This window comes from Sorex fumeus, unplaced genomic scaffold, assembly GCF_029834395.1.
Source record: "Sorex fumeus unplaced genomic scaffold, SorFum_2.1 ptg000044l, whole genome shotgun sequence".
In the NCBI taxonomy this organism is placed as follows: Eukaryota; Metazoa; Chordata; class Mammalia; order Eulipotyphla; family Soricidae; genus Sorex; species Sorex fumeus.
The window spans coordinates 36,983,828-37,010,154 of NW_026606101.1; the positions used below are offsets into that span (position 1 = coordinate 36,983,828).

The following is a 26,327-nucleotide window of genomic DNA, read 5'->3' on the forward strand; positions in this document are numbered from 1 at the left end:
GCACTGGGGGGTGGAGGGAGGAGGGTGGTTGCTGAGGCACCAGACAGGCCCAAGGGTTGCAGGAATCAAACCCAGGGCTCACTCCTGCATCATGCACTCAGGAGGCCCTTTGAGTGTCTCTCTGCCCAGCAGCCTCTGGTTCTTATCCCTGTTTCCTCCTTCACTCCTCACCTTCACACTGGCACCCCTTGTTTGTCTCATCACTGGGAAAAAGACATTTCAAATCCAATGGAGAATTTCCTTATTTCCCTCTCCACTTAGTCCTGGATCATCTCGTTCTATTTTTGGCCTGTTCTCAGGGGACAGTTGGATGGCTCATCACCCTTTGAAAGGACCTACACCCAAACTTCTAACCCCACCTCCCTGACCAAGCTCCTCTGGGCATCTCCGCAACTCCTCTGTCTTTCCCATTGTTCAGGTCCAAACTTTTTTTAAAAATTATTTTAATTTTTAACTTTTTTTTTAATTATTGGGCCTCACCTGGAAATACTCAGGGGTTATTCTTGGCTCTGTGCCCAGGAATTGCTTACTCCTGCGGTACTGGGGGTCCATATGATCGAACCTAGGTCAGCACGTGCAATGGAAGTGCTCTACCTACTGTACTATCTTGCCAACCTATCTTTTTACCAAACCAATCTATTTTTAAAATCTACCCCCCCCCTTTTTTTTTTAACATACCCATCTATGTTCTGGGCTTACTCTTGACTCTAGGCTCAGAGATCACTCCTGGCAGGGTTCTTGGAACCATATGCAGATCTGGGGTTCAAATCTGGGTCAGCTGCGTACAAGGCAAGATATTACTTGCTTTACTATCTCCCTACCCCCCTCCATTTTTATTGAGGTATGGTGATTTACAGTACTGCTAATGATGGGGTTTCATGTGTGCATTATTCTAGCATCACACTCACCAACAGCATGTCCACTGCCATGCAATGTCTCAAAGACCCCTCCAAAGCATCCTCCACCCCAGGTAATTCAGTTCTGTAGACCAACTCTCTGATTCTATTGCTTTGCAAGCCTAAACTCTTTTTTATGGGGGGGGGGGTCACACCAGGCAATGCACAGGGGTTCCTCCTGGCTCATACACTCAGGAATTACTCCTGGCGGTAGTCGGGGAACCATATGGAATGCTGGGAATTGAACCCTGCTTGGCCGTATGCAAGGCAAATGCCCTACCCGCTGTGCTATCGCTCCAGCCCAAGCCTAAACTCTTAAGCAATTCTCTTCTCCTCTTCTTCTTCTATCCAAGATGAATGCATTATATAAACTGGAATTGTCCCAGACCCGGATGTGTGGTCTGTCCCTTAACCCACATCCCACACCCCCAAGCCCAGTTTAGTGTAATTTTAAAAGCATATTCCACATCCGGCCATTTCTCACCACCTGCTCCTCGTCAGTCACCCTCGGGAACACTCTGCATGTCCTGCCTTTATTTTTGCAGTGGCCGCCCCACTGCGCTCCCGCACCACCACCACCGTGCCTCCCACCTCCAAATCTGTTCCAGCACAGCCAGAGCAGGCTCATTAAATCCAAAGTGAGATCATGTGACTCTCTGCTCAGAAGGCTCAATGGTGCCCAAGCTCATTCAGAAGGAAGGGCTACCCAGCAGCCTGCCCGAGGGATCTGGTCCCCGGCTCTGACCGGCACCCTCTTCCGGGTTTCTCACCTCACCTGAGCTAGGAAGAGCAGGCTTCCCGCCCTCGTTGCCCCCTTCCCTCTACTGGAGACTCCTCCAGGCATGGAGGGTTTGCCCGCTCCTTTCTCCCGCATCCACATCGCTGGCCCTGATATGTAAAATAGCAACCAGTATCTGGCCTCCACTCAGCCCTCCTTCCTCACTCAGCAGCTTCTATTTGCTGGAAAGTGATCATAGGAACATTGTATGTCATTTTCTCTGTTTGCGAAGGTAGTCTTCCCCTTCCCTGAAAGATGCACCGTCCTTAAGCAGTCACACACAAAATGTTGAGGCAGAGGGGGCCGGAGTGATAGTATAGACGGTAGAACGCTTGCCTTGCATGGGGTTCATCCTGGGTTCCATCCCGGTGTCCCCCATGTTCCCCCGAGCACTGCCAAGAATGATTCCTGAACACAGCCAGGAGTAAGCCCTGAGCACCGCCAGGTCGGACACAAAAACAAAAACCCAAGTGTGGCAGAAGTGACGCTGAAAGATGCCTGAAATGAAATAGGCGATTGAGCTGCCCCGGACTATCCTTTACAACACGCCCCCTGGGAACTCACCAGTCAGGGGAGACCCAGGGAGAGGTCCGGGCAGGGAGGACGGCCCCCACGCAGAGGCAGGAGCGTGACTCCCAGCTGTGTCTGCCAGCAGAGCCCACACCCCCCACATCCCCAAGCATATGGTGGAGTAAAAATACTTCCATGGCCTCTGCTGTTCCTGGTCGAAATTCCTCGTCCATAGAATTCATAGAATCTGTTGAGTTTGCGCACAATTTGTTACACACTCGGAGTAGCCAGAACACCAGGTAGATGTTTAGGAGTCACACCGAGAGGTACTCTGGGCTTCTTTCTGGCTTTGTGCTTAGGATCACTTCTGGCGGGCTGAGGGGAACACATAGGGTGCCAGGGATCAAACCTGGGTTAGCCACATGCAAGGCAAGTACCTCAACCCTGTCATATCTATCCAGCCCCATTTACTTTTTTTTTTTTTTTTGGTGGATGGGGAGATGCGGAGTTGGCAGCAGGGGGGCCTCCTGGTGGTGCTCAGGGTTCACTCCAGGCTCTGAGCTCAGGGATCGCTCCTGGCAGGGCTCAGGGGGGCATTTTTGCTATTGGGGATTGAACCTGGGTTGTCAGCAGGCAAGACAAGTACACTATTGCTTTGGCCCTGTTTGCTTGTTTCTTGTCTGTGTCCCCCCCCCCCCGCCCCGCCCCCCAGAGAAAGGAAACTCCTGGAGGGCAGGGAAATGTGTCTCCTTCATAGCCTCCATCTCCAGAGAAGTCCCCGGTCTAGAGTGGGCACTTGGTAAAGATTCTCGACACACGAATCCTTGCTAATTAAAGAAAGCGGCTCCATACTATAATTCACAACACCTTCTGCTGAGGCACGCGACCTTTTCCTGAAGCAAGTGTTCTCTGGTATGTTTTGGACCAGCTCCCTGTTAAAAAATATCTCTTGTCAACCATCTGGAAAATGATAAAGTTGGATCCATACCACCCACTATATACCAGGAAAGAGTCCAAACAGATCAAAGATTTATACGTGACAAAGTGAAACCATTAAAGTCCTAGAAAAAAAAACAGAATTCCAACATAACCGTGAAGTGGGAAGGCCTTTCTAACTGACTCAGTTTCCAGCAGCCTTAAGAGAGACAGATCAATACAAACTACATAACAATCCTGACTTCTATTTGGGGATTGGAGATACTACAGCAGTTAAGACATTTGCCTTGCGTGAGGTCAACCCTGGTTTGATCCTCAGCCTCCCAACACCTCTAGGAGTGATCCCTGAGCACAGAGCCAGGAGTGAACTCTGAACAAAGCTGAATGTAGCCTAGAAAAAAAGGAAGGAAAAAAGAAGAAATAAAAAGGAATATTCTGGCAGTTCACAGTAAAGGGAATTCCAATGCTCTGATCATATGAGAACATACTTATCCTCTTCTTCACATGTGATGAGAAAATGTAAAATGAAAACACATCACAAAACCATCAGATGACCAAATCCCAAACCATGGCAACACTGCACTGGCAGGATGTTGAGACGGGCACTCTCACATGTTGCTCTCGGACTCCTAATTGGGGAACTAATGTGCCAGGGAATTAAGCTCTGGCACTTGCATTTCTGGGCAGATAGCCCACAGTTGTGTGAATACATGTAAAATGATGTTCACATAAAGTTACTCATTGATGGGTCAGAGAGAGCAGGTAGGGCAGTTGGCTTGAACGGGTTCAATACCTGAGCAGAGTCAGGAATAAGCCCGGGAGCACAACCAGGTATTGTCCCCAAACAAAAAGCAAAAACAAACAACAAAACTGGGGGCTGGACCCAGGTCTGATCCCTGGCACCACATGGTCACTGAGCATCACGGGGAAAGCCCTGACCCATAGCCCCAGATACCACCAGGTGTGCTCCCCAGACCAATACACACACACAAACCCACACACACACGCATGTACACATACAAATATTTAAAAAGAACAGTGGAAGAGCACATATGCTCATATTTGCTTATATATGAGCTGAGAAACTGAGGATAGTGAAATGAGAATTAACAGTGGTTGACTGATGTAGAGGAGAGACTTGGTAGATGAGAGAATTGGAGGGAAGACGGTTTCTGTATTCATACATATATGTGTGTGTATATTTCATTTTTGTGGCATTCTAAGGAGTGGAATGGGGGTCAGGGGCTACTCCCTGCAATGCTGGGCCATTGGGACAGTATTTCAATGCAAGGGTCCCAGAATGTTATCCCTGCAGTGCTTAGGGGCCATGTGAATCACACCTGGCAGTGCTCAGGAACTCATCTGACATGCTTATTGGGTGTGGGGGAGCGGGGTTGGGGGGGAGAGCCATGTAATAGCAAGGATCAACTAGGGCTGGCAAACACCTGTGTTATCCCTAGCTTTCTGGCCTTATATATTGGTCTGAGGACCACACCCAGCAGTGTTTGGGGTCACTCCCTGCTCTGTGCTTGAGGATCTTGAGATGCTGGGAATGAACCTGGTTCTTCTGCAAGCAAAGCATGTGTTCCAGCCCATTCTCTAATTTACTTGGGGCCACGCCTGGTGGTTTTCGGAGTCACTCCTGAGGGACCATATGCTGTGCTGGGCTTGAACCCGGGTTGCCCCTTACACGACAAGTGCCCTCTTCTCTGCGCCTCCCAGACCTCTGAGCCATCTCCATGGTGTTTAGTTTATAGATTTTTTTTTTTCTCTTCCCAAACAGTATAAAACTGACAAGTCATTAATCCCATTAGCACTCAAAGATATGTATTTTAGGGAGGGGTAGTCAGAATCAACCTTTTTCACTCTTAACCCATTCTTGGGGGTGGGTAGGAGGAAAGAAAAGAACCCATTCTTGGACCAGAGAGGTCCTTGCATGCAGTCAACTGTGGTTTGATCCATGGCACTGCAAAATGTCCGCTGAGTATGGACAGAGGCCACTCTTGAGGACAGAACCAGGAATAATAACCCCTGAGCACTGCCAATGTGACCCCAATTTCCACCCCCTCCCCTGCCCCACCACACACACACACACACACACACACACACACACACCATTCCTATGAAATCTTTCTACCTTATGTTGGAAATCTTCCTTTCCCAGTTACTTGAGTATTGGCAGCTAAGATTCCCAGGTGTCCCATTTCGCCTAGGGGCAACACCCAATCTCTTGACCCTGATCTCCAGGTGGGTCTTTGTCCATGCAGTCATTCACCCTCCCAAGGTTTACCAGCATCAAGCTGATCCCTGAACATGTTTTTGCTTAGGGGTCACACCCAGCAATGCTGATAACGGATAACAGAGCTACGGTCTCCCAAGCACTCCTGGTGAAGCTCAGGCCATATGGGATGCTGGGTGTCAAACAGGGTCGGTTGCATGCAAGGCAAGCACCTTACCAGCCGTATTGTCTCTCCAGCCCCCTAAACCCTAAACATCTTTACCTACTTGCTTCCTTTATTGCACCTTGCTGTCCTCACCCCCTTATTCATTTCTCCCGAAAACCTTCCCCACTAAATTACTTAACACAGAATTCCTGTCTCAAACTTTATCTGAAGACTCCAAGAAAACAAAACAAAACAACTTTTTTTTTCCTTTGAGCTTTTAAGCCACACCTGGAGGTACTGCTGGAGTGATAGCACAGTGGGTAGGGCATTTGCCTTGCACGCGGCCAGCCCTGCCGACCCGAGTTTGATTACTATGCCCCTCTCAGAGAGGCGGCAAGCTACCGAGAGTATCTTGCCCACACAGCAAAGCCTGGCAAGCTCCCTGTCGTGTATTCAATATGCCAAACAGTAGCAACAAGTCTCACAATGGAGACGTTACTGGGCCTGCTCGAGTAAAGCGATGAACAACCGGAGGACAGTGCTACAGTGCTACAGTGCTGGAGGTACTCAGGGCTTATTCCTAGCTCTGCATTCAGGGATCACTCTTGGAAGGGCTCAGGTGACCATATGGGGTGCCAGGGATTGAACCTGGGTTGTCAGCATGCAAGGCAAGTGCCCTATCCACACACGGTACTGTTTCTCTGGCCCAAACTTCACTGGTTGATAAGAGATCCTGCTTCTCAAAACGAACCCTGGGCAGGCCCTTCTGCTGAGCACAGGTGTCCATCTCCACACTGCACTGACCTCACAGAATCCCAAAGCAAATTTGTAGTTGTACAAGCTTCACTCGTGAGTATGTGAATAAAAAATAGCCACAATTGCTTTTCCTTTCCACTGCTTTCCCCAGACACCAGCAGACCCAGGGTTCCAACCTGAGAACTTATGCCTTAAGATTTGACCCTGCACACTTTGCTCTATTTCACAAAAATTGGCTGAGAGCAGAAAGGAGTTGGGAGGAGAGGTGGGATGCTAGAGTGGGCGTGGCCTGATTTTGCCTGCCAAACCAGAGATTCAGTGTTGCCTATCGTAGGAACCCACTGTTGAGATGACTGAATTTCCCAGCTTCCCGGCAAGGAACCCTCACCCTGGAATCAGAGCTTTGGACTGTGGGCACTGCGCTGCCACTCAGTACCAGCCCATGTGCCTATGGTGCTGGTGCTGTGGTGAAGGCTATTTATGGCTGACTCCTGTTTTTCTGTTCAGGACTCCCTGACACAAGAAGAATGCTGGTCCAAGGTAAAAGACCGGTTGGAAAGGCCCCGATATGAATGGTCCCATTTATGTGAGGCTGGAGAGATAGTAGAGCTGGTGGTGTGCTTGCTTCTCATGCAGTCAACCTGGATTTGATCCCTGGCATTCCATATGGCCCCCCAAACACTGTCAGGAATAATTCCTGAGTGCAGAACCAAAAGTAAGCCCTGAGCATCACCGGGTGTGCCTCCCCCCAAACAAACAAATAACAAGAAGAAATGCCCCAGTGACAATACCATTAGTTAGTGAAGGAGTGGGGGAAATATAGTGGACAGATAGTTTCCCCTGGCTCTCCATGACAAACACTAAGGCACTGTTTTGTTTGTCGTGTGTGTGTGTGTGTGTGTGTGTGTGTGTGTGTGTGTTTCGGGAGGAGGGAGAGGGGACGGGGAGCAGCAATCAGGGATCAAGCCCAGAGTCTCACAATCCAAAGCCAGTGCTCTGCTACTGCTACACCCCCAGTCCCTGAAACACTTCTATATCGTCCCCCACAGGCCCCTGGGGGGAAAAGGCCCAGCTTCCCATGCTGTATTTTCCTGATGATGCCCTTTGTCACCTGCCTTCCTTTCCAGTCCCATTTCCTCACTCTCTTGCAGGCTTCTTCCTGGGGTTACTAAACAATCAGCTTGAACGTGAATCCTTGCAACAGAATCTGCTGTAGGAAGAACTCCAACCAAGACAACTCCTGTCAACCCAAATCCTGAGGGCCAGCTCCCTGGCAGCTGCAAATGATAGCCTGCTGCACAGACAGCATGGTGGGTAGGATGCAGCCCACCCAGAGGCACTCCCCAGTACCACGTACAGTCTCCTGAGCCACGCCAGGAATGATTCCCCCAGCAGAGAGTCAGGAGTAAACCCTAAAACCATGGTGGGTGTGGGGGAAAAAAATGAAAAAGAAACAAAGTCTTCAAAGTGTCTTAAGGCATGACAGAGCAACAAGAACAGAAGTCTGGGTAAAAACAAATGAAGCCAACACGATAGTATAGCTGGCAGGGTACACGCCTTGCACACAGCCAACCCACGTTTAATCCCTGAACAACATGAGTGTACCCCTCCCCCCAGCAATATATATATGTATATATATACACACACATACATATACTTATACACACACACACACACACACATATATATATATATTTTTTTTTTTTAAGGGCAGGGGCCAGAGTGATAGGATGGAAGGTAGGGCACTTGCCTTTCAAGCAGCCAACCAGGTTTGATCTCTGGGACCCCATATGGTTCCCTGAGCCCTGAGCACAGAGCCAGGGGCAAGCCCTGAGTGATGCTGGGTGTGGCCCCAAAACAGACAAAACCCCAACTAAGCAAAGACTAGAAATCTCAGGTCAGAACACAGGTGCAGAGACAGCCCTCCAACCCAGAACTGCAAGAGGACAAAGAAATAAGTTTCTCTTTCTTTTGTATTTTATTTCTTTTTCTCTGTTGTTGTTGTTGTTGTTTATTTTCAGGACACACACAGAGATGCTCGGGCTTCCTCCTGGCTCTCTGCTCAACCATAGTCCTGGTGTGGCCTCGGAGATCATATGGGGGTACTGGGGACTGAACTCGGGTCAGCTGCCATGCCCACAACACCAGTTGTCTCTCAAGCACCTATGTCTACCTCAGGTCACTGTATTGTCACTCTCCCAGGTGGAGATGCAAGTGGCCAAACGTCACTGTGCTGGGGAGTCACAAGCCCTTGAAGAGATTAGCTGGAACTGCCATGAGCCCGGCAAGCCTGCAAGCTGCAGTGTGTGTGCCAGTGAGTTTCCATGGTGCTGGCTCCAGCACACCCGCTTCCAGGCCCACTTCAGTCTAGAAGCAAGAAGCACCTCTGCAGTGACCCCACCGGTGGCCATAGAGATGAGCCACAAGAAGCCTGGAAGGAGCTGTAGCTCCTCGGGCTCTCTTCTCTCCCCCTCCCCTTCCCTCTCCCCTCTCTATATCTGCCTCCCTCCCTCTTCCTCTCTTTCTTCCTCCCACCTTCCCTCCCTCTCCCTTTCTCCCCCACCCTCTGCCTCCCTTCCTCCCTCCTCCTCTCTCTCTCTGTGTCAAGGATCATACCTGGGACTTATGCATGCAAGGCATGTACATGTACCACTGAGACATCCCCAGCCTGTGTGTGTGTGTGTGTGTGTGTGTGTGTGTGTGTGTGTGTGTACGTGCATACGCAGGCACACAGGCACGCATACGCACTGTGTGCTAATAAGAAATATTTCACAAGAGCATTTCATTTGTTACAATAATTCCTGCAATCGCTTTCAAATAATAAAATTCATTTTACTTGCTCACATAGCATTTCAAGTGGAAATACAAGGCACCATGAAATGATGGTCTCTCTAAGAACATTTCCACTTCTGTGTGAAAATCCTAGACAAAACAAAATAAAACAAAACAATCACCCCGGTGCTCACAGGCAGCCAACGGAGCCAGCGCAGCCAAGCCCATCACCGTGACTGTCCAGCCAGACAGAAGTTCTGTGGCCTGTGGCCATTGTTATAATGGAAACATCGGGAACACACCCAGACACGGGACCACCCCCCACCAAGACAGAGACAAAGGAAACACTTGAAATTAAAGTCAATGAGGTGGGGTCTCTCCAAACCCCCTACCCATGTAAACGTGGCAATGGTTGGAGTCTCCTCGCCCTCTCCTCTTCCTCCTCCTCCTCCTACTCCTCCTCCTCCTCACTTCTCCTCCTCACTCAGGTTGGCATTCCCCTGGAAGGTGGCCGTCAGCTTGTTTTGCAGAAGTGCTGCCAGTTTTTTGGATGTCTTTTTGAGGAAGGCGCTGCCGGGGTGGGCCTTGTTCACGTGCAGGTACAGGTCCTCCTGGGCAGGGCCCGTGTAGCCACAGTCTTCACAGACGTAGAGCTTGTCCCGGCGCTGCTTGTAGGCATACTGCTGCTGCACGCCATGGATTTTCTTCAGGTGAGACTCCAGGGAGCAGCGCTGGGTGAAGGCTTTGTTACAGATGTCACATTTGTAGGGGCGAATTCCTGCGAGAGAGAGGGACAGACACAGCTCTTGGATCACGGTCCAATCACAGCGTCCCAACACAGGAGCTATTTGAGTCATTATCTGCATAAATGGAGACATGATGTATATATTGATATTTCAATAAACATCAACATGGTCTCAAACACCTTTTCAGTCCACACTGGTATGAAGCTAAAAATCAACCATGACAAGAAAACTAGGAAAAGAAAACTACAAAAATCCCAAAATGTGGAGGGAAAACCGCATGTGAAGAAATGGTCTCGTGCTGGTGAACAATTCTTGGGTAAAGAAAGAAATCAGGATTATCTGGAGACCAGTGGAAATGTAAAGATGATTGGGGGATGGAGCAACAGTATAACAGGCAGGGCACATGGCAGACCCAGGCTCGATTCCCAGCATCCCAGATGGTTACATGATCCCACGACCACCACCAGGAGTGATTTCTGAGTCAAAGCCAGTTGTAACCCCTGAACATTGCTGGGTGTCACCCAAAAAGAGAAAGAGAGAGAGAAAGAGAAAGGAAGGAAGGAAGGAAGAAAGGAAAGAAGGAAGGAGGGAGGGAGGGAGGGAAGGAAAGAAAAGAAAAAAAAGAAAAGAAAAAAGAAAAGAAAAGGAAGAGATGAACTATCAGATCCTACAAGATACAACAAAAGGAGCTGGAGCGATAGTATAGCAGGTAGGGTGTTTGCCTTGCACATGGCAGACCCGGGTTCGATCCCCAGCATCCCGTATGGTTCCCCCAGCACCACCAGAAGTAATTTCTGAGTGCAGAGCCAGGAGTAACCCCTGAACATTGCTTGGGTGCAACCAAAAATGCAAAAAATGGGGGAAAAAAGCAGTATTAAGAGAAAGTTCATAAAAATGCAAGCCCACATGAGTACAAAAAGTCTCAAATAAATCATGTAACCTGAAAGATGCTCATCTTTCAGCCCAGTGGGCTGCACGCATGCTCTCCTCGCACGAGGCCAGAAGCTGACCACAGGTACTGCACTGCCAGCCACTCAGCAGCCATGAGCACTGAGTCAGTAGCCCTGAGCACTGCCAGGTTTGCCCCAAAAATGAAACAAGCAAACCAACAGCCAATCTCACCTCAAAGTTCAAGGGACAGAAAATGACAAAACCCAACAGGTGGAGGGGCCTGGGCAGCAGCAGGGGGACAGGACTCTGCCGCACGCATGTGGATGCGGGTTTGATCCCCGGCACCCAACACAGTCCCTGCCACAGCTGAGTGTGGGCCAGAACCAAAGCAGAACAAGATAAAATCCACAACACCCCCCACCCCAGGCACATTTAGAATCCTACAATCTTCCAAGGGACCAAAGAGAGTGTGGCATTTACACATGCCAGCCCAGGTGTGACCCCAACACCACATGCGGCCCGTGAACCTCTCCTGGGGTAAGTCCTAAGCAGACTCAGAAGCAGCCCTGACCAGGCCTGGGTGTGGCCCCCAAACAAACAAACAAACAAGCAAATGAAAAATCGAATCTTCCTAGATTAGACCAGGGAGAAATACATAACTTGAACAGATGAATCAGAAGCGCAAAACATAAAACAGTAATCAGAACTCTCCCTAAGCACAAAGATCCAGAGAGCCGGGGATGGGCCAGAGCTGCGGGACAGCTGCCTGTCTCGGTGGCAGAAGCCCAGCACTGCTGCAGGTCCCCAGTCTGGGAGAACGAAACCAAGCGCTCAAACCCCGTTCCATCACAGCATTGGGCAGGGAGCAGGAACTGAGCCCAACAGAAGCAATCGCTCCCAGGGGGTTCTACCAAACACCAAGAGAACACATTGTATCTATTCTCAAACTGTTCAAAAAAACTCAGAGAAGTAAATACTTCCCCACCCCTGCCCCACCACTATATAGACCAACACTTCTGATGAACATAGATGCAAAAATCTTCACAACTTTGGGAAACCAAATTCAGCAATAGAGTTGAAAGACTCCTATGAGATCACCATATTCCAAGAATATGAAGCTGTAGAATCAACACACACGAAACAATAAATGTGATACATCACACCAATAAAAGAAAAAAATCACAAAATCCATAGATACTTGATAAAACATTTAACAAGATTCAACGAATATTTACGATAAAAATTCTCAAATTCATGGAGAGTATCATGCTGAGTGAAATGAGTCAGAGGGAGAGGGACAGACATAGAATGATTAAACTCATTTGTGGGATATATATAGATATATATCTAGTATCCGAGGGAGTAGAGACAAAGGCCATGAGGAATGGTCCACAGCTGGAGCTTGCCACAAGTGGTGGTAGGGAGAGGACAGCTAGGATAGAGAAGGGACCACTATGATAGTGATAGCTGGAAATGATCACTCTGAACAAGAACTGAGTGCTGATTCAGTTCATGTAAAGGGACAAACATGACAACATTTCAGCACCTGTATTGCAGACCATAATGCCCAAAAGGAAAGAGCGAGAGAGAAAGAACAAAAGTGCCTAGCCCAGAGGTAGGCCAGGGGTAGAGGGTGGCGGGGAAACTGGGGACATTGGTGGTGGAAATGTACACCGGTGAAGGGATAGGTGATGGAACATTGTATAACTGAAACCCAATCGTGAACAATTTTGTGACTATATATATATAGATGTAGGAGTATTGTCATTTATTCAGACATTGATTAGGCTGATTGAATTAGGCATGAACTCAACCTTACTTTTTTCCCCCCTTTTTATAAATTTATTTATTGAATCACCATGAGAGCAGTTACAAAGCTTTCGGGTTTAAGTCTCGGTCATACAATGATGAAACACCCATTCCTTCACCAGTGCCCATTTTCTACCACCAAAAACCCCAGTATAACCCCCTCATCCCACACCCTCCCCCTACCTGTGGGACAGATGGCTTCCACATTACTCTCTCTCTACTTTGATCACATTCAATATTTCGACACCAGACCCCCCATTATTATTTGGGATTTTACCCCAACATTCATATCTGCCAAAAAGGCAACCATAGACTATTTGTGCTTTCTATTGCTAATTATGAATAACATTGATGTCACGCGGCCACAGTAGTGACCGCGCAATTTTGGAATTTCAAAATTTTAACAGTTAAATCTGGAGGGATTTCTGCCAAAACCTGCTGGTTTCCAAGATTTGTTCCTGAGTCTCTGAGATAATGAGCGTTAAGCAGCTTGATCAGGAGCCAGAGAGGCCATTCATGGGCAGCGACCTGGGAGTCTCATTGTTGTGACTATATCTTATGGTGATTCAATTTAAAAAAAAAAAAAGAAAAAACACCTTAAATAAATAAGAAGTCAAAGGAACATATCTCAACATTGTAAAAGACAATCGGTGATATCATATATTGTACTCATATCATACTGAATGGTGAAAAACTGAAAGCTTTTCTTCAAAGACCAGTAACAAGACAAGGATATTTATCCTCATTACTGCTGGTTTTTATTTTGTTGTTTTTTTTTTTTTGGCTTGGGGTTTTATTTTTGGGGGTGGGGTTGAGGGCACTTCTGGCAATGCTCAGGGCTTATTCCTGGCTTTCCATTCAGGAATTATTTCTGGAGGTGCTCAGGGGGAAATATGAGATGCCGGGGATCAAACCTGGGTCTGCTGCATACAAGGTAAACACCCTACCTACTGTACTATTGCTCCATTCCCTCATCATTAGTGTTTAATACAGTTCTGGAAGTCTTACCCAGAGCAATTAGGCAAATAAAAGGTATTCCGATTGGAAAAGACATAAAACTATTACATAAAATGATAACATGCATAGCAGACCCTAAGGGGTCCACAATAAAACTACAATAAAGTGGTAGATACAAAAATAATACACAAAATCTATTACATTTCTATATATACAATGAATTAGAAGGAAGAGAAAACTAAGAATACAACCCTCGGAGTCAGGGAGATAGTTCAAAACTAGCACATATGCTTTGAGAGAGGGAGGCATGGATGGTACGCTGGGCACCACACTGGGATAATCCCGAGCACCAGTGGGTGTGGTCCCCAAGCAAAATCCAAACAAAAATAATGGAAATGGAAATACTATATGGTCCTATAATGATCCCATAGTACCACTCCTGGGCATTTATTCAAAGGATATGAAAACACCAATTTGAAAAAGTATTTACACCCTTATGTTCATAGCAGCATTGCTCATTATAGCCAAAACATAGAATCATCCTGCAAACCATCATACACAGTGACTGGGTAAAGAAGTTCTGGTATAAGACTGAAGAGATAGTAAGGAGGTAGGTGCTTGCCTTGCATATAGCCAGTCCTGGTCCAAATCCTGGGCACCATGTGTGGTTCCCTGAACACCACCAGACGTCACTTGAGAGACAGACCAGAAATAATCCCAGCTCCACTGAGTGTGGCCCAATCCCCTACTTTACCATTACCCCCAAATGGTTGTGCGATATATATATACTGTAGCACTGTCCTCCCATTGTTCATGGATTTGCTCAAGCTGGCACCAGTAACGTCTCCATTGTAAGACTTACTGTTACTGTTTTTGGTATATCGAATATGCCATGGGAAGCTTGCCAGGCTCTGCACACACACATATAAAATATATATGCATATATAACATATGCATGTATATGCATATGCATATATATTATATAAAATGGTTGTGCTTTAGATAAATGGAATGCAATTCAGCTATTAAAATAAACAGCACTGTGATTTGCAACAACATGGACAAAACTTGAGGTGATTTATGCTAAGTGAAACAAGTCAGAAGTAAAAGATAATCAGCAAATTGTTTCCCTCGTATATGAAATTTAAGAAACCAAAGAAAAAGACCTACCCAAACATAAGAAGAAACAACTTTCAGAGGCTGGAGAGATAGTACAACACCTAGGACATCTGACTTGTATGTGTCTGACTTGGGTTCAATCTCTGGCACTTCATGTGGTCCCCCAAACCCTGGCTGGCCGCATGCATGGTAAACACCCTACCTGCTGTGTTATGACCCTCGCCAGGACTGATCCCTGAGCATAGAGCCACAAGTAAGCCCTGGGTACAGACAGGTGTGACTCACAAAAAAAAAAAACATGCCAGGTGAGGCTCTGGATTCAATCCTAGGCCATGGGGCGGGGAGGCACAATGATGGTTTCCCACACCTATTAGGATGGCAATCATCAAAAAGATTAAAAGAAAAGGGGGCGGGGGCAGAGCAATAGTACAGTGGGGAGGGCACTTGTCTTAAAGGAGCACAGAGCTGGGATTAACTCCTCAGCAAAAAAAAAAAAAAAAAAAAAGAAAGAAAAAGTACTAAACCGGAACTGGGAGATAGCTCCAAGGGGCCAGTGCTCATGCTTTGCAAGTAGAGGTTTAGGTTCAATCCCCTGAGCACTGCCCCCAGCAGTGAGCCCCTGAGCACTTCTGGGTGTGACTCCCAAACAAGCAAATAACAAATAATGGCACAGACTCGGGAGAAAGGAAACTTTTTTTTTTTTTATAACACCCAGTTAACATTCAGGGCTTACTTCTGGCTTTGTATTCAGACATCACTCCAGGTGGGGTGCGGGTGGGGGGACTGAACCTGGGGCTGGCTCAGGAAAAGCAGGCACCTTGCCCCTGTGCACCCAGTCCGGCCCCAAGGGAGACTTTGTGAGCTGTAGGTAGGTTGAAAATGGTTCACCACTATGGAAATCAGTGCAGATGCCTTCCTCCTCCCCAGGGCCAGTCAGCATCGGGACTGCCCTGTGATAGAGCAGTGTGACTCTAGAGTGCTGAGGGGAACACAGGGAGGTTGAGGAGAGGTGTGTGCTCCCACGCTCTCTGCGGCATCACTTCCAGGAGCTGAGACACGGAAACAACCTAGTGTGTGACTGCAGGCTAAGGCATCAGATGCTCTTAGAACTGACATTTCAGTTCTAAGGGAATGCACAGATCAACATGCCCTTCATGGACTACGGTTTGTTCTTTTTAAAATTTATCTTTCAGCATGGAGTAATCCTCCTGGTGCTGATCTCAGCTATTCTTGGGTATTAATCTGGGGGTGGGAGGGATATTATCCATGGTGGTAGAAAATGGGCACTGGTGGAGGGATGGGTATTGGATCATTGTATAATCGAAACTCAGCTAAACCCTATAAAATCCAGCTCCCGGACGAGAACAGTGCAGTCTCCTGCCCCCGCACCTGGCTGTTCCTCACCAGGGCCCCTTGGAGGGGAGCAGGTTGAACTTTCCTCCCCGCCCCGACCAGGGCTCCGGCAGCCGAAGACCTCCAGGACCAGCCACCACCATGCTGAGACCACTCTCCGCACACATGAAGGTACTGGCAGAGGGACAAATCCAAGCGGGTTCCGGGGCCGAGATCTCCAAGCCTACTCGGATTGGAGTCAAGCATCCTCCACCCAGAGCAGCTGTGCTATCTTATCAGGACATCTTTTTATGACATCTTATTATCTCATTCCTACTTTGGACAAACTTGCAGGCTATAGAATGTAGCCTGCCCACAGGGCAGAGTCTGGCAAACTCCCCGTGGCGTAGCCAATATGCCAAATACCAGTAACAATGATGGGTCTCATTCTCCTAAAGAGCCTTGAATATAATCTCAGGGCTAGAATGAAAGAGACGTTACTGGGGCCTGCTCGAGGCAATCGACGAATAACAGGATGATGAAATGAAAAAATGAAATAAAATAATCGAAACCCAAGCACAAAAAATTGTAAATCTACAATTGTACCTCATGGTGTTTCACTAATAACAATTAAAAAAAAATTTATCTTTAGGGAATAGAGAGGAATAACCCCCCAGGATAATCAGGTGTGCTCCCCTCACCCCCCCTCAAATAAACAAAATGAATTTTTATTTATTTAGTTTTGGGTCACACCTGGCAATGCTCAGGGTATACTCCTGGCCCTGTGTTCAGGAATCGCTCGCAGCAGTGCTCAGGGGGCCATATGTAGTGCTGGAGATTGAACAGGGGTCCGCTGCATGCAAAGGAAGTACCTTGCCCACTGTGCTATCTCCCTTGTCCCTACATACACTATACTTCACTGCCTACGTATATGGTAGAGTACTTTCTAAGTTTGTGTAATTGTATTTGATGACATTTGCACAACAGATTTGCCTAACATTGCATTTCTCAGAACTTACCTTCACCATTAAGCAATACAAGATTATATAGATACAAAAAATATTAGTCATCCATAAAAACGGAAACCGTGCCTTCAGCAATCATATCAATAAATTTTGAGGGCAGTGTGCTAAGTCAAACAAAGACAAAATAATGTGATTTCCTTCCCTATAGAATCCAAAAATGCCAGTAAGAGAAATGGGGTAGAAAGGTTACTGCGCACTGGAGGGGGAACAGAGGCTGAGAGGCTGCTCAGCTGAGGGGAAGGGAAGTGACTGAAGGGCAGACGAGGAGACCAACAAGACTCCAAGACCAACAGAAAAACAAAGGAAACACAGGAACAAAAGCTCACATGCCTTAGGGAGGATTCTTCTTCATACTTATAAGCCCTCCCCAATACCCTTTTAAATCAATACACTGGGATTTACAAAGTTGTTCATAACAGTCACGTCAGACACACGATGCTCTAACATCAATTCCCCCACAGTGTCCCCAGGTTCCTTCCCACCCCCTCCCCCAAGTTGACCCCCTTGACAGGCATACAACAAAGTCACTTCATATTAGTTGGTTCAATAAAATTTAAAGGCTATGTTTAATGCCTTTATGTCTAGGTTTGAGAGTCACAAAAGTAAACATGGTATCTGACTGTTGCCAAAATCAGACCCTGAGGAAAAACACCCAATCCTAAGAGTTACTTGGGAGGTGAAACAAGAAGTGCCTTAGGGGAGGGAGATGGCTGGGGAAGGGGAAGGATCCTGACCAGGGTCACTGTGCCTGGGGGGGGGGGGGGGGGGGGGGGGAGGGGGGCACAAGCAGGCAAGGCAGCAGAGCGTGAGACTTATCCACACGCTCAGCCTCGTGCAGGGATGCCCTGACTGGCACCACTGTCTCCATCTGGCCCCTCTGACCTGCCACCAAGAGGAAGCGAAGGTCCCTGTGAGAACACCTTCAGGCAGAATCACACGTGGAGGCAGTTGCAACATGGGCAGGGATGCCCAGAAACAGGGAGGGAGGGAAGGAGGGAGGGAGTGTCTTCTCTGGCTAGGAAACATTTCCAGTGAGTCTGATGCTGGGCTGGCTTCCCAGCAGTGGGGCTGCCTTCTAAACAGAGCTCACCACCTGAGTTGAGCCTTATTAAAGCTTGGTCTGGGCTTCTCAAACCCAGCTCCTCCTCCTCTCTCTGAACGTGTATCTCACTTGTCTGGATGTTTGCTTGTCTATTTTCACTATAGAGAAGCCTGTGTTTTCTCTCAAACATGTACTTCTCCTTCTCTTTCCCCTCACATCGTTCTAAATAAGTTTCAATAAAACCTATATAGCTTCACACACACGAAAAAAACCCTCAGTTCAGGGCCCAGAGTACAGAAAGAAGGGTGTTGGCCTTGCACGTGGTTGACCTGGGTTTGATCCCAGCATCCTATATGGTGCCCAGAGCACCATCAGAAGGGATCCTTGAGTGCAGATCCAGAAGTAAACCATGAGCACAGTCAGGTGTGACCAAAAAAAAAGAAAACCACAAACACTGTCCTCCTGTTGTTCATCAATTTGCTAGAGCAGGTGCAGTAACACCTCCATTGTGAGACTTGTTACTGTGTTTGGCATATTGAATACGTCACAGGTAGCTTGCCGGGCTTTGCCGTGCAGGCGAGATACTCTCGGTAGCTTGCCAGGCTCTCCTAGAGGGGCAGAGGAGACCAAAAGAAAGTTTGTTATCCTTATTTCCACCAGGCAAGGGGACTCACCTGGGCTGTACAAAATGGAAACCTCAACAGACACAAAGGTCTAATTGAGACTCTCAAGGACTAACGGAGCCAAAGGGATAGTTTACTGGATAAGGTGCTTGCCTAGCTAACGGCTGACCTGGGTTTGAATCTGCACACCGTGTATGGTCCCGAAGACCACAGTCAGAAGCATACCCGGAACTCCTTCAGGTGTGACCCCAAAACCTAAAGAAGGTTCTGGGGAACTTGGTGTCACATGAGCATGGAAACCGTGGTGAGGGAAATTCTGCTGGGGGATATCCAGCCCATCTAATAACAGAGGAAAGAGGAGCAGGACCTGCAGGATTCCCCCAAACCCTGTGCAGATCCCAAAGTTGCCCTGCCAGGAAGGACCCTTGCCCCACCCCATTAACTGAGTGATTGGGCAGTGGGATTAGGAAACTTCCTGTCCCATCTTTCTTTTCCTACCTTCCAAGTCCCTGGATTAGGGCAAAATGAACGAGGTGTTCACCTCAGGCAAAAAGTTTAAGTGCACACCAAAACATACTAATCAAAATATACGTTGTCTGATAAATAATATTTAAAAAATATTGATCCGCGCCACCAAGCCTGCCCGGAGGGGGAAGGGCGTTGACCAGCCCGCCCGCTCCTCTCTGGAAAGAAAGATGGCGGCCGCACGGGAGCCTTGTGGAAAGCGGGTTTGAGCCGGGCTCGGGGGAGCGGCGGGGACCTCATGGGAAGGGGGGCTTTGTGGGCCGTCCCCCACGCCCCACCGAGGTCGCCAGCTGCCCCCCACGAGCGGCTCTCCGGCACGGCCACGACTCCAGGGCACAGAAACCAATCTCTTAACTAGCTAACTTTTAATAGAAATTCTTCCAGGGTCAATAAGTAAAATAGCAGAAATTCAAAACTGCGCGGCCGCTATCGCGGCCGCGCGACATCATTTTATTCTTAAACCAAGTTGTAGAAAGCAAATCATTTCACAACGCTGTTTCAGCATGTCTGATTGGGGGAGGGGTGGGTCGTAAACTCTAAACAATAATTGTGCATCTTCTATCGAAATAATCTATCTATTCAAAGTAGATAGAGTATTAACTAGAACTCATCTGCCTCACAAAGAATTGGGAGGGGTGGGAGGTGGGGGTCTATTGGGGTTCGGGGTTAAAAATGAGTATTGGTAAAGGGAAATGTGTTTGGTATCTACATGACTGAGACCTAAACCCGAAAGCTCTGTAACTTTTCCCACAGTGATTCAATAAATAAATAAATTATTAAAAAAAAATATTATCAGGGCAAGAGAGACAGTGCGAGATGAAGGCATATGTGCAGCAGGCCTGAGTCTGACCCCGGCATGGCGGATGGTCTTTGGAGCCCACTGAAAGGGAGTAAGAGCACAGAGCCAAGAGAGGCCCCAGCCCAAAGTTAGACAAACAAATCTGAATACCTCCAAAAGGACTGTGGTGAATTTTCCAAAATTTTAAATAGAGACCAGGAGCAGGGAGAAGGTAAAGTCTGAGCACGCACTGTGCGTGTGGGAGACAGACAGCTCTGTCCATGACACCCAAGGTCCCTTCACAGCATCCAAAACACAAAGACCAAAAGGAGAACAAGGACAGGGCCCACCACCATTATGTGGAGCCATGCATAGCATAAGGTAAAAGGGAAATGCAAATCCATATGTAGATATTGGTAAATACTGGGAAGGGGTGGGGGGAGGTTCTGGCCTCACAGCACCGTGCTCAAGACCCTCTTGGCATGGCTCAGGGGATGAGACAAGGCGAAGGGATGGAACTAGGGTTGGTCAAATGCAAGACCAGCATCTTAATCCCTATACTGTCTCTTGTCCTTAATAGCTGAATGGGCTAAGCTCCTGTTTTCAGGATGGAGACTGGGGTTCAATTCCCAGCACCACATGGTCCCTATAGCACAGAGCTGGGCGTAGCCCAAGAGCACTGCTAGGTGTGCTTACTCTCCAAAAAAGTGACCTTTGAGAGCTTAGGTCACACCTTGTGATCTCAGGGGTTATCTTTTCTCTGTGCTCAAAAGTGAGCCTGGTAGTGCTTGAGGAGTGCTTGACCTTCTGCAGTGCTAGGAATGGAATCTGGGCTCTTACAAAGTATGAGCTCTAGTCCTCTGAGCCATTTCCCTGCCTCTCCCGAGCTTTGTTTCTTGATACTCCATCTATGAATAAGAACACCCAGAATCTGTTCTCCTTCTGACTCAGTTGACTTAATAGGACAGCCTCTAGTTGTATCCAAGTTGTAGCAAAATGCAAGATTTCATCTTTTCTTATAGCTGAGTTGTATTTATTGTGAATATAAATGATTTCTTTATCCACTCATCTGTTATTGGGCACCTGGGCTGTTTCCAGATTTTGGCTATTGTAAATTACACTGCAGTAAATGCAGGAAACTTCTCTGGGTAGTACGGAAAGAAAACAGGTGTCTTTCTATTTTTTTAAATTTTATCTTATTCTTTATTTTTTGGTCCATAGCCAGTGATGCTCAGGGCTTACTGCTGGCTCTGCACTTAAGGATCACTCCTGGAGATGTCAGGGAATCATATGAGGTGCTGGGGAACAAATCTGGGTGGCCACTTGCAAGGCAAGTGTTCTACCCGCTGTTCTATCTCTCTAGCAGGAATGTCTTTCTATTTTAGTCATAGTTTATTTTTCAGTGCAGACATTTTTTTAATTTGACGTAGTCAAATATATTTTTTTGCTATAAGTTTCTTTGCCAAGGAAGTCAAATTGAAGCCACTTCTGAAGTCATTATCATAAAGTTCTGCCTATTTTCCTAAATGCTTTTTTGGGGGGCGAGGGGAGGCAGATGGGGAGGTGCAGGATGGGGAATGAGGCAGGTGGGGGGGTGCAGGGTGGGGAACGAGCCACACTCAGAGGTGCTCAGTGATTACTCCTGGCTCTGCACTTCAGGGATCTCTCCTGACAGTGCTTGGGGAGAAGCATATGAGGTGCAGTGTTTGAGCCCAGGTCAGCACCATGCAAATTAAGCACCCTTTCTGCTACATTATCTCTCTAACCCCATGTCTTTCTCCTTTTGTTGATGTGATATGTTGTATTAGTTGACTTAAGTGTACTGAACCATCCTTGATGGCTGAATAAATCCACTTGATGGGGTATGACCTCTTTAATTCTGTTATGGACTATTAAATTCAGTTCAGGAAGATATTGTTGAGGATCTCTGCATATATGTCCATCAGGAATATTGGTCTGTAATTTTGTTTTTTGTTTTGTTTTGGCCTGAAGGTAATATTGGCCTCTCAGACTCTGGAAGAATTTCTGTTTCTTCAACTTTCCAAAAGAGCTTAAGGAAAAGTAGTAGGTTCTCTCTGAAGGATTAGGAGAATGCCCTAATGAATCCATCTGTACTGAAGATTTTATTTTGGGGTAGACTTTTGACTACGGCTTCAATACTATTAGTCTAATTCAGGTTTCTTGCTTCCTCCTGATTCAGAATTGGGAGGTTGTAAAATTCCAAATATTTACCCATTTCTTCCAGGTTTTCCAATTCAAGTATATAACATTGTTCATAGCAATCTCCACAATCTTTTCTATTTCTGGGGTACCTGTTAGAACTTCTCCCCTTTCATTTATGATCCAATTTATAAGTTTTTTGTTTATCCAATGTATTTGTCTTCATGAGTATAGCTAAGACTTCCCTGGCTTTAATGGAAGAAAACTTCAAGCGCTGGACCCCAATCCCACACCTCAAACTAGAGATGAAGAAAACCCTGCTTTGGCCCTTCCCCCTTCTCGTCACATCACAGTCCCCTCTAACTTTGGACTCACGAAGGATCCAGGGACAAGGGTCAAATCCCATCAGTTGGGATTTGCTTGTTGAAAAGGTTTCAAGTCCCACCTCTGGTTTGAAAACACAGATTTCTGGACCCACAAGTGTGTATTCGGGCTCTGATAATTTGCATTTTTTGTTTGTTTGTGGGCTATACCTGGCAGTGCTCAAGGCTTACTCCTGGCTCTGCACTCAGGGGGTCACTCCTGGTGGGGCTCGACCCCATACAGGGTACTGGGAATCGAACCCCCCAGACAAGTGCATGCAAGATAAGAGCCTTACCTGCTGCTGGACTATCGCTCCAACCTGGTAATTTTTATTTCTAACCAGTTCCCTAGTGCTGACGGTGAAGCTGCATGTAGGTAGCTAAACCCTTCTAAGGACTATAGGTCCCAAACAACGGAAATTGGGTGTCCCAACACCACTTGGGCATCAGTGGCAGTGCACACTCTGCCTGTTTCTCTCCCCTTTAAGGTTCAGTGCACCCCGTTCCTTATGGTGACTCACGGAGGGGAGGGAGAGGAGAAGAGCTGCTTTTGTACTGTATAAAGGTGATAAAAGAAGCCAAAGTGAGAAAAAAATATTCCCCCCACCCAGCCCCTGAACTGGGTGGCTTCTGTTTCCCTTTTGGCCTGCGCCAAGAGCGCATATTCTGCACCTGGCGCTGCTGACCATGACAGCAAGAGCCCAGCCACTCAAGCAAGACAATGCCTGCACTCAATTCCACACATACTAGAAGAACTGTCAGTGCCTAAGAAGCTCCTTCCTACGCCCTATCACGAGGCACACAATAGTGCTCGGGAAAGACATGCTGAGGGTCGTGGGGTACTAGCCTTCCAGCTGCAGCCAGCTTCCACCTTCTTAGCGGCTCAAACAACAAACCCGACTCCAACCACAGCCCACTGTGGAACAGAAAGCCACCAGCTGGTCCTTTGAATAATGATGGGAAATAGCACAGTAGTTTCAGAACATCTTCATGGAGAAACCAGAAAGCATTGATGCCAGGCTTTAGCAACTGCCAGGTTCCTAGAAATAGACATTTCTGACCTTCAGGCCACCCCCAATGGTGACCTTAAAAGGTGACCTGGAAGCTGTTGCACTGCTTCGCCTGCCCCTTTGCGAAGGGGGGTCTGCCAGGAATGAGTCCGGTGTGTTCAGGCTCACCCACCCCTCCCTTCCCTCCTTATTTGCTGGGTCCACAGACAAAGCGAGTAAAACGCTTGGACATGAACATAGATTTCTTCGATAGTGGGTAGGGGAGTGATGACGGTGGTTTGGACCACATCTGGCTGTGCTCGGGGCTTACTCCTATCTTTATGCTCAGGTATCACCCCTGGCAGGGCTCCACATGTGGCACTCGGGGATCTCTCTTGGCTATCACTTGATCAAACCCAAGATCAAACCCAGGCTGGCTGCAAGCAAGACAAGAGGAACCCAAAGCTGCTGTACATCAGAAATCAAAATTAGATTTTGATGGGGCTGGAGAGATGGTACAGCAGGTGGGGGCTTGCTTTGCACGCGGCTGGCCCAGGTTCAATCCCCAGCACTGTCCGTGATCCCTAGAGCACCACTAGGAGTGACTGCTAAGTACAAAGTTGGGACTAAACCCTGAGCATTGCTGCACTGCCAGGAGTGTCCTCCCCCACCCCCCAAAAAAGTTAGATTTCTGAGACCATCTTTGTACTGACAACCCAGGGGAGGAGAGGTGGGTATAACCAGGGTTGAAGAATGGGCAAAGCAGAAACAAAGATGGAAGAGGAGAGAGCAGCCCCTGAGGACACACCCTCTCTACCAGAGCTATTCTGACTTGCAATCTGCACCTCATCCAGCTGCCCTGACTTCCTAGAGCCCCCCTCCCCCGCTCAAGTCCTCAGGGGACAGAAAGGCATCATTCTGGACAAGTGGGAGTGATGTCACACACCTTAGTTCTTGCCCTTTTCTGGAAGGAGAAACCAGAGCTAAAAAATGTACCTGCACCCACAGGGACAAGGCCCGAGACCCCCGAAACGCCAGGCAGGGCACTCATGGTCAAACGCTCAGCCAGCAGAGCGCCTTTCCTCACCTATAAAAAGGCCTCCCATTTGTCCCAGGGTGAGAGAGAGACTTCCTTTGGTTTCCCTTTTATAACCCTCCCCCCCCCCCCCCCCCCCCGCCCCCACCATACTACTTTTTAAGCTAAGAAGTAGAACAAATAAAACTAAGATAAAGGAGAGCCAGTGAGGGCAATTCCCAGGAGAGCAGTCCACTGGCTAGGGTGGGAGGTGGCTTCATTCTTTTTCCTCTCTCTGCCCCTTTCCAAACTTCTCCCAATCTGCATTTTCCCCAATCCTGTCCGTCCTTCCACTGAGACTCCAAACAAAGGCATCATTGTCTTTTCTTCTTCAATCAAGATGGGATTTGTTTGCCTTCTAGGCCTTCTCAAGGTAGCCTGATGGAAGATAAGGCCAGAGGGCACCCCAGTGGGCGGGGCAGACGCCAAGCTGGGCCACAGTCCCCTCCTCACTTCTCTGACCTCCTGCTTCTCTCTATGGAATCTAGAAGCTTCCTTTATTCCAGTCAAAGCTGTAAAGCTGTAACCACAGGGGTTGTACCCCAAAGGTGTCAGCCACCAGAAAGCATAAGCAACTATAAACAACTGGAAAGGGGCTCCCAGCTCACTCTCCGAGTAAGAAAGTAAACCCTGTGCCTGTTTAAGGAGCCTGGGACATACAGTTACATGGGGTGAGTGCTCAGATGGCACCTCACATGCTGCCCTCAGCCAACGCGACCATTCTGCCGGGCTGTCCCCAGCTGCCGCACTCTGAGACTCCCATGTCTAGTGTGAGCACGAGTGCACAGCCTAGAGCAGATTTGGTTATTTTCACTAAAACTCACACCACAGAGGCCAGAGATCCTTTAAAGGACAGAAGCCAGGGTTCAAGCCCCGACCTCACGTGCTCCCCAGCACACCAGGAGCAACACCTGAGTCCGGACACAGGTCCCCTCCCCACCAAAGCTACTGCTCCTTCAATGGATGCCTTTTTTTTTTCTTTTGGGTCACACCCAGCGATACTCAGGGTTACTCCTGGCTCTTCACTCAGGAATTACTCCAGGTGTGCTCGGGGACCATACGGGATGCTGGGAATTGAACATGGGTTGATCGTGTGCAAGGCAAACGCCCTACCCATGGTGCTATTGCTCAGGCCCCTCAATGGATGCCATTCTCAAGAGCCATCCCAGCAAGTTTAAACTTAAACACCATCCATTTATTCACTGGGCTTTGGGCCACATCCAGTGGTGCTCAGGGTTTACTCTAGGCTCTGTGCTCAGGGATCACTCCTGGCAGAACTTGGAGGACCAGTGGTACTGAGGATAGAACCTGGGTCAACTACAGGCCATACAAATGCCCTGCATGCTGTTTTGTCCAGTATCATAACTTTTTCCTTTTTTGGGTCACACCTGGTGATGCTCAGGGGTTCTCCTGGCTATGCACTCAGGAATTACTCCTGGTGGTGCTTGGGGAGCCCTATGGGATGTCAGGGATCGAACCCAGGTCAGGCGCATGCAAGGCACGCACCCTACACACTGTACTATCACTCTGGCCCCTTGGTAGAAGAATTTGTTTCTGACAACACTAATCTGTGACAGTCTGAAATTAGCCACGTGTTTGCAGATCTATTTTCACAAAATGTTAGGGAGTTTTTCTGTACTAGTTTCACTCTTCCAATCCTGAATCAGATGTCATTGGACTAACAACCTTCCATTATCCAGCTCAGTCTCTCTGTCTCTCCCCCTCCCTCCCTCCACTCTGACTTACTTTATTCTTGGTGACTTACTTTATTTTTACTTTATTCATATCCAAAAAAGAATTAATCTTTTCTTTCATCTGCTTGGATATTAATGTGAGCCGTGTTCTGGCTCTGGTTTTTCTGG

At 47.8% G+C, this 26,327-nt stretch overlaps 1 protein-coding gene across 3 annotated transcripts in view; it reads right to left on the minus strand.

Moving 5' to 3' along the window:
- Window positions 1-9,478: 9,478 nt before the first annotated feature.
- The window catches only part of OVOL2 (ovo like zinc finger 2), a 40,265-nt gene continuing 23,416 nt past the window's right edge, over window positions 9,479-26,327 (minus strand). For all 3 annotated transcript variants that reach the window (XM_056121875.1, XM_056121874.1, XM_056121873.1), the window contains exon 4: window positions 9,479-9,810. In XM_056121875.1, the coding sequence (XP_055977850.1) occupies window positions 9,500-9,810 (311 nt within the window). In that variant the 3' untranslated portion in view covers window positions 9,479-9,499. The remainder of the gene's footprint in view (window positions 9,811-26,327) is intronic.